This window comes from Acartia tonsa, chromosome 14, assembly GCF_053477335.1.
Source record: "Acartia tonsa isolate MP-2025a chromosome 14, ASM5347733v1, whole genome shotgun sequence".
Lineage (NCBI taxonomy): Eukaryota > Metazoa > Arthropoda > Copepoda > Calanoida > Acartiidae > Acartia > Acartia tonsa.
In genome coordinates, this window is record NC_137273.1 from 41,188,482 (window position 1) to 41,197,626 (window position 9,145).

The 9,145-nt window shown below is 30.1% G+C and overlaps 1 protein-coding gene and 1 long non-coding RNA gene across 2 annotated transcripts; both read right to left on the reverse strand.

Annotated features, from left to right (window-relative positions):
• Positions 1–500: 500 nt before the first annotated feature.
• LOC145305475 (adhesion G protein-coupled receptor E3-like) lies at positions 501–8,088 on the reverse strand. Its single transcript, XM_080147094.1, has 16 exons — positions 8,066–8,088; positions 7,209–7,314; positions 6,990–7,108; positions 6,876–6,928; positions 6,728–6,807; positions 6,585–6,674; positions 6,196–6,298; positions 4,541–4,622; positions 4,167–4,255; positions 3,638–3,724; positions 2,244–2,345; positions 1,821–1,875; positions 1,613–1,683; positions 1,434–1,506; positions 1,242–1,336; positions 501–622 (listed from the first exon to the last, which is right to left on the reverse strand). Exons 1-16 carry the CDS (start codon positions 8,086–8,088, stop codon positions 501–503), a joined length of 1,350 nt encoding a protein of 449 aa, XP_080003220.1.
• A 252-nt stretch (positions 8,089–8,340) lies between these two features.
• On the reverse strand, positions 8,341–9,101 carry LOC145305228 (uncharacterized). The gene is made up of 3 exons (XR_013874535.1): positions 9,040–9,101; positions 8,603–8,655; positions 8,341–8,402 (listed from the first exon to the last, which is right to left on the reverse strand). It is a non-coding gene; the product is annotated as an uncharacterized LOC145305228 (long non-coding RNA).
• Positions 9,102–9,145: the final 44 nt, after the last annotated feature.

Below are 9,145 nucleotides of genomic sequence, written 5' to 3' on the forward strand. Positions count from 1 at the left end.
ACATTTTCCCAAGAGAATATCTCAGACAGACAAATTGACAAAGTAAGCTGTAAAGTAGATGCTTAATGTTCATATAAATCATGATTTTTTGCAGTATATCTTTAATAACAGCTTAGAAACGGTCATATTGTCAATGATAAAAAAATTAGTATTCCCTAGAAGTTGATCAAATTTAACTTCTATTTATAGAAAACTAAAGATCCGAAGACCGACAGGACTAGACCATGTATTTTTGCTTTTGGAATACTAAACAACAGTAAGAAAATGCAAAATTTAAATCTATTCCAATACTTTAAACTAATTTACTGAGTCAAGTTTTAAAATAAATTTTTGATTAAGAAATTAATGACTGTTTTAATACAAAAATTTATATTTTTTCTTTCTTTCCAATTTTGTTCTTGATGACATTTTGTATTTCATGCAGTGCCTCAAAAAAAAAAAATTTTTTTTCCAAAATAAAACTGTCAAATTATACAAGATAAATTATAAGATATCTGATCTTAACAAATGGATGGGTTTACCTCATTGTCATAGATGATGCTGGATAAGAGAATGTAAAACCCTGGTACTGCATTAAGCAATACAGTTAGGTATCCAACTACTCTAGAGTCTCCAAACCAAGCTAAAGCATACATAAAACAAGGATGACAACATCCATAATAGCAAAGCTCTAAAATCAGACTATAGGACAAAACATTAACATGCTCACATATTCAGGACTTGATTATAAAGAGGATTTGGTTACAACACTATCTATGTCGTTTGAAGCATGACCGACAGTCCATAAACACCATATACTGGATGCTCAGTTGTACAGGGATTCGTCACCACACATTCAGATGAAAAAATCACTTTCACCCATGGCGTTACAGTCGGACAGAAGGATGAACGGATAAAATTATTTATAAAAAAGCTTAGCTAAAAGTTTTTTAAAAATGACCATCTATGTATATCAAAGAATGACTGTCAGACCAACTGACTAAGCGCAAGTAATTTTTATACTGGATGTTCAGTGGTATAGGTAATCATGAACAAAAATCATCAGCAGTTTATCTTAAATGTTTGCAGTGTAAAATACATATTTATGGGAAAAATCAAAAATCCTTTAGAATGACTGTATACATAGTTTTGATACTTTTACCCACCAATTTCTTTTCCTCCATAACATTACAGACGGACGGATAGACAAAGATAATCATAGAGAAGCTTCACTACTAATATACAATATGGAGTAAACCTACCTAAGGTAAAGTTGATGCAAAGAATGGCAGAAAGAACAAGTGTATTAGAATATGCAGAAATAACTATCCAGAACTTCTTGAAGCTACTGTTAGCTCTTTAAATAAATATGATTATACATACAGCCTTATTTTTATCCACATGAGAAACAAATAAATGTAGTTACATTTATTTTGAAATATTCAGAGTACTACCTTTGAATCTTTTTATTGTTGGCATATCTAAAGGTGATGATAATTCTCATTGTGTTAAAGACAATTGCAACACCTATGGAAACAACATTAGATAATGTTTGATTTAAAAACTTTTACAAGATTTAAAAGTTTAACAAAATTATTAATAAATTCAATAACAGATGAGATTCTTTTGTTACCAATTGGAATAATCAACGCCAGCGTCGCATAACCATCCAGCCAGCAACTATTCACATGCTGATTTTCAGTTCTTTAATCAGAATTATTCAATTGAAACAATGAAAAAAAAAAAAAACAAGATATATTCTACTCCTCTTTCCCCTCTATTCATTGCGGCCATAAAACTATTTACTTTTTTCCACAATTAGAAATTATTGAAGTTTTTACCTTCTCAAATACAAATACATGTGAGATACTAAGCTAGATGCTAACATACCAGCAGCTAAAATAATAATCATAATGATTTTAAAAGCCTTTAAAGTGACAGACATCCTTATACTAAAGTAACAGAATATTTGTCCGTGTGTTTGTACCGAAGGATCTCGCATAACAGAGTAGCTTCTCATAGGCCACGGGAAGGTTTATAACTTTTTGGGGGGAGGGTACCACCACCCTCCTAAGAGAAATCACCCCTAGAAAAAAATTACCCCCCTCCAAAAAATTTTTTTTTACTTTTTCTTTTCAAATTTTAAATAAAAAATTCGGTTATCAAATTCGACTCTCCCCTCCTCAAGTGCCCCTAGAGGCCTCTAGGGACGTAGCCGCTGGTAGTAAATATGCTAACATTATAACATTAAATTTGTTACAAACCTAGGGCAAAAGGAAAACCATAGGCTGCAACAACATTAAACGCCAAGTTAAATTGAGTATATCCTTCTGCCAATGTGTGGAATATAGTATTAGCTTCAATAACTGAAAAAATATCAACTAGTATAATGAAATAGCTAAATAAGTCCAAAGAAGATAATAGAATAAAATTCAGATAGCTAGCCTAAAGTAAAAATATAACTTTTTTACCCAATATATAAATGGCGTTTGTTAAAATTACGTTTTGATGTTTTTTTTCTCCCAAAATTTGTTAGCTTTTATTCTAGTAATTTGAATTTTTTAGAAAGCTATCATTGGGTTTGTCGCAGACAGATTTTAAGTTGTGTTATTTTTATTTTTATTAATGAGTAAACATTTTATTTGAAAATATTATTGCTAATTAAAATTGAAAATAAATAAATTAATAATAAATAAGCAATGGGTAACATTCTATCCAGTTCTATGGATAATATTATGGGACCTAATTTATGGCCAGGTTTCCTATCCCTTATCCCTGATAATAATTACTTTCACATTTTTAGTAGCGAAGCTACTCAATAATTCGAAATGTCCGTCCGTCCGTCTGAGACAAAGTGGGGGAAACGTGATTTTCTCGGCTCCTATAAAAGATAGACAGCTGAAATTTTTAGTGAAGATTCTTATAACATATGCCCATCTAATCTATACATTGTTTTGTCCAACCGTCTGTCATTTGGGGTGATAGATCGATTCCTACATTTTCATGTTTTTCTGATTTTCTCAACTCCTTTTTAAGATTATGGGCTGAAATTTTCAGGGATTGCTTAAATTTACATTTTACATATTTTCCTTAAGTTTTATTACGATTTTTTTTATTAATAGGGGTGCTAGATCGATTCCTAGATTTTTAGGTTTTCTATTGTTTTCTCAATTCCTATTCAAAATTTACGGCTGAAATTATCAGGGATTGAATATGCTAATAGTCTACATATTTCCATCAAGTTTCATTAAGATTTGTTTATATATTGTGGTGCTAGATCGATTCCTAGATTTTTAATTTTTCGTGATTTAAAGGTTGCGTGATTTTGAAGTTTTCGTCATTTCCCTATTTCATCAAATATATAGGATGACACTGGTATATGGTAAATATATTCATAATATACATTCATAATTTCTGAGCTTCGCTACTTATGGATGCTGTCATCCTTGTTTTCATTATTTGCAGTATGGGGAGAAAGTCGCTCAAAAAATTAGCACCTGACGTCATAAAAGTGAGAGTGATGAGAGGAGAAGTAGGAAAGAAAACCCCTAAAAATGAGATGGATAATCCCTCATTTCTATGGCGTTACATGCTAATTTTTTAAACGACTTTCTCTCTGTACTAATTTGCATGATCAGTAAAAAGAGTCAGCCTGTACCTATCCATGCAAATGTGGCAAGCCAAGCAAAATGTGTGAAAGCTCCCATAGCCTCACAAACAACACAAGGCAAAATATCATTCCTTCCTAAAAAAATACATATTCACTGATAATAATTCTTTCTTTTATATCTCTTTACCTATCAATCACTTTAGACTGGTGAGGCTGCTGTCAATGTCACCCTTATGTCAGTTCCAACATCCACGGATAACTAAGGGGAGCCAATCTCTCTTTTTTCTGTCCAAACAACCAAGATTTTGGATTAAGTAACACCAAATAGACAACCAACTATTTGACTGCACGATCTTAGTCTGGAAGTCTATACTGTGCCTTGAGTTGCGCCTGCTTTGGGCCAAAGCATTCCCCCTACTCTAACTATTAATGTCGTGCACCTGATTTAGCTGCAATATAAATGTCTTTAGCTATGACGAGGTGCTAAGCCTAGATTCACTTCCCCAACGACGTTGCGCTAGGTGATGAGCCATGGTCGCAGCTAAACTCCTTAGTACTAAGATAGTATGAAATTTACCTACAAAGATGACAAAACTGAGCTGAGCAACTGCGAGACAAATATTTCTGTTTCTCTCAACTGATCTTTTCATATCACAACTTTCCTTTCTAAATAATAAGTAATATATTTCAGGGATCTATAGGGATAAGACAATGGCTCAAAAATTGATTTACCTACCCAATGATGATTCACAATATTAACCCATCTGTAGATTAATATTATTAAAAACGCTTGGACACCCAACTTAATAAACCAACTAATTAAAATTTTATAAAGTACCTAAAGTTGTTATTATGAAACTTTGGGGACTAGTGTAATCAACAGCCCAATGTTCCCTCCCTCCCTGTATATTAATAATGTGAATACCAAACTGCCAAGTAAAATTAACTCACCTTTTGCATTGGAGGAGCAATTCAGTGACAAGTATTGCTCCAACAGAACAAGAAAGCAATATTGTTGTTAAATTATCCAGTTCTGAAATGGCAAATAAACATTACAAATATTACCAAACTAGAGTTGGCTCAATATAACTATATCGCTATTGGCTAGTTTTCTATAAGTACAAATCTATTATCTATTTCTCAATAAATCTATTTTCCTCCCCCGCCATTACTATCTAAAAGAAAGAAGTAAATATTTATTAATTTAAATGATTTTAAAAACATTTTTTCAATTATATTTTTTTCACATTACCATCACCAATTAGGGGTTAATATGATTAAAATTTTAGTTTTAATATTTTAACACAAAGGAAGTGTCGCCACAATCGAATTCTTTTAAAATACAGTTTTCTTAGATTTACTCTATTATGAACATATATTTTTTATTTATGAAATAAGGATTAAATACTTCAATGTAATTTAAATATTGACATGAAGTGAAAAACTTAATTCATTACATAAACAAACAGAATAAAAGTCCTATCGCTTTGGTCAATGAGAGTTTAATGAGGATTATTGGAGCACTATGAGTTTTAAACACTTTACCATTGGAAGACTCGAGCTCATTTATAGACGTTTATTTCCTATATAGATCTGTCATGGATCTTGATGCAATAATGCAGGCCATTTTGTAAATGTTAAAAATTGGAAGATTTCATTAAATAAAAGTAATCGCAAATATACTTAGTAAATAAAAGTGTTATTTATAAATACTATAAGGATAGATGGGGTTGGGGTGTAATTCAAACATACAGTGATTATAGAGTAATTGGCACTAAAAATATATTTCCCCATTTAGATATAAATAGTAAATATTTTTTCCCCCAGCATGAATTTCAAAATTTGAATCCTGATTGTCAATTGCAAACTGTTAACTAAATAGATGTGTGTATAATAGGGCGGGTTCATATCGGAATTAGACAAAGAGGGGATATGCAACAGATAAAATTAACCTTATAAACATTTCTGACCGAAAAAGAATTTTTTAAAAATTGAGTTTTAGAACGTGACCACTAAAAAATATATTTCATTATTTATTAAGATGCAAAGACGACATTCAAAAAAAATTTGAATCAGAACTATGGCTTCATGGTGCTCCCTGGAAAGGCCTTGAGGAGCTGAATCAGGAACTTTTGTCCGTTTCAAAATATCTCGTTCCTAGCCTTAGAAATCACTAAAAAAACACAATTTTTAAGGTTTATTGATAATTGTCTAATTTGTCGAGGTTTTTTAGATTTTCTCAGGCAAGGAACGAGATTTTTTGAAACGGTCAACAGTTCCTGATTCTACTCCTCAATGCCTTTCCTGGGAGCACCATGAAGCCATAGTTCTGATTCAAAAAAAAATTTGACTCCCATTTACAAATAGCTATATAATTGAATGTCTGGTCGTCAGCGGTTTTAAGTCTTAGGATAAATTTTAAATCATCCAGAGGTGTATTATACTCATACAAATCATTTGCAGATCCCCGCTTTGGCCTCAGAAAAAAAATGTCCAAAATTGACCCACCCTAGTGTATAATCATCAAGCTCTATTTTTCTTGAATAGTTCTGCAACATTTTACAACAAAAAAACTTAACACACAGGCTTATTGTTTAATACTTGACCTGGGTCATCAGCTTTTACTTGATCGGTCCAGTCTAACATTATTCCAAAATTAGTCAGATGATTACATGTGCAGGTAACTTCTTTTCCTTTCACATGCAGTCTCTTAATAATATCACACTTGTATTAATTTAGTGTTTTGTGTTGTTTATTCTTTGATAATGTAATAATAGTTATTCATGCATCATATAAAAATATACAACTGTACAATTATAAGATTAAAACAAGTTTTTTTAGCCACATGTTAAAAAACTGGTTATATTCATAAAAAAACTAAATAGAATACAATGCTATACATAATTTTTCAGTATGGCTGAAAACCGATTTTAATCCACTGGATATTGATCAGTTTTGAAGCGATTCTGGAAAAAGTATTATATTTTAAATTTACCTCGCATCCTTTAGTAGACCATTCATTAACATCAGTGTCATAGTAGATACACTCAGGATATCCTGGTATGAACTGACATCCAGGAATATTCTTAAAAATATTATGACAGAAAATGTTTAGTAAAAAAATTTGTTACAATTTACCTCGTAAACTTCACCCATGTGAAAAACAATAGTTGACATAAAATCTTTGTTAATTCTACTTCCATTGTTGATTGTTAATCCTAAATTTCAAATTAAAAATGTCGAAGTATACATGAATTAATAAAATAAAGATATTTAATAACTTTACCCAAGAGCCTGTCACCCAGCATTCCTCCACTGTTCAAGCTTTCAAATGGTTTGCTGAAAAAAAATAATAATCTTTAAAATGTTTAATATTTTCAAATATTTAATTCAGACTTACTCAGGGAAGATTGGAGAAATTTTGTCAAAAGGTTGAACTTTAGTTTTGATTGAAGTCTGAACATAGATATTGCAATCTTCACCACTCTGGATATTTGCATTATTAATGCATATTGTTCCCTAAATATTAAAGCAAAATATATTTTCATAGAAAATAATTATCATTATTATGATATTAGATTTTCATAGAAAATTACTTGGAAATTATATCTTTACAAACCTTTTCTTTGAATTCAAAACACTTTTCAACTGAATCATTATCATCTCTAAATGTATGTGTTTTAAGTTCCACAACTGGAAACTCTGAACTAATTGTTTCTCCACATCTAAACAAAATAATCTTATTATAATAATGTATGTATTTTAAGTTCCACAACTGGAAACTCTAAACTATTTGTTTCTCCACATCTAAACAAAATAATCTTTTTTTAATAATGATTCTTTTAAAAAATGACCATTGCCAAGAATTCTCACCTATTTTTTTTCACTGTACTTTTACCCAGCTTATATCCTACTTGATCCAATGATTCTGAAAGTACAAAAGAATTTTCATGTATGTAAATTTTAGGGAGCCTTTACAAATGTTTATATTTCTAAAGTTATGAAAATTAACTTACTTAAATTTTGTGTTATGGAGTTTAATTTAAGGCTTTCATTTGAAATTTCCATCCAACCAAGATATGAACTTAAGTATAAAATGATTATAAGTATTTGCATGGAGAAAATAGATAGAAAATAAAAACTTATTGTAATAAGATTTCTCGTATTCATTCGAATTTGGTGGATAGGAACCGGTTCTCATCCATACGAAAAAACTATGTCTAGCATCGTATTATATCCAGCTTTCTACGAATATAGAAATATAGAAAGCCGTTTATAATACGATGCGAGAAATAACTATTATCAAACAGTTTTAATACTTGCCTAAATATCTCATTTGAAGCTTTCATGTATAAGTTGGCACTTTCTTCTCCAAAGGTGCTAAATATTTATTGCATTTTTATCTTCCAAACTATCATTTTAAACAATCATGTTAATGATTTAAAAGAATTGCCAACAAAAATTAAGAAAGGTTACCTGTTACTGTCATCTGTTGACATCAAAACTCCTTAATGAATGCTTGCTTGTAACTATATATTAAATGTATGGCTTGGAATTTATTAACTGCAATTTATTAATGAAAATGGCAGCTAGCTTGATAAACATTGAAGATCTTTTCAATTATAAAAAAAAACAAAATTAAAGTAATACCTAAGGCTTCACTTATATTGATTATAGTACCTCCACTTGACTTCTAAAATAAATTAAAGCTTAAATATATTACTTTTATTGAATTAAAATTAAGAAATCACCTCTCCTGCCTGCTCCATGTGTTCAACAATAAAATCTAAAATCTCTGTATCAGTAGCATTTCCTATTTAATATAACATGATTTTTTTTTATTTTTACTAATATTTTTTAGCCTTAACTATGTAGTATGCATTAATCATTTCATAAATAAAATATTAAAAAATTTGTTTTAAAATCCTTATTTTTAAAAATATGAAAAATATTTAGATTCTTTAGTTTTTTGGTTTGATTATTACAAATCATTTTATTTAGAATAACAAATACCATTTTCAATAATATCTTGCATTTCATTAATCCAGGAATCAACACATTCACTCCTTACATAATGGGATATATATATTTATTATTTAAACCCTATTTTTCAATTGTAATAGACGCCCCAAGTTTTAAGTTCTTATGGTGCAAACCTAGCAAAAATTTTTTTTTTAAAAGTTATGTACATATTTAGGCTTATTGATAAGTAAAACAATTTGGAAGTGTCACATGTCACTTGCAACTAACTCATTGCCCATAAACTTAGAGGCTGAGGGGGGTTGGGTACTAGCAGGATTTCTACTCCCCCCCCCCCCCCCCTCCCAGAATAGAGTTAAAGATATGAAATGATTTATATTACATAGCATAATTGGTGGAAAATATGTTTTGTAATCCACTACAATGATATTAATATATTATCAATTAATAAAATTTCAAAAAGTTTCCACCTATCTGGTTCAGGAGTATTGAACATTCCAAGAATTGCATCACAATACCAGAAAGATATTCCTACTGTAAAATTATTTTTGAAAATATTTTTCATTGATATTATCT

Bases quoted from the DNA above. Each gene is read 5' to 3' on its own strand.
- LOC145305475 (XM_080147094.1), bottom strand. From the start codon at position 8,088: ATGTCAACAGATGACAGTAACAG. The intron at 2,346-3,637 runs GTACAGGCTGAC...ATATTTTTTCAG, and splicing joins TGCCACATTTGCATGGATAG to TTATTGAAGCTAATACTATA. The intron at 1,684-1,820 runs GTAAAAACTTCA...TTCTGATTAAAG, and splicing joins ATGTATTTGTATTTGAGAAG to AACTGAAAATCAGCATGTGA.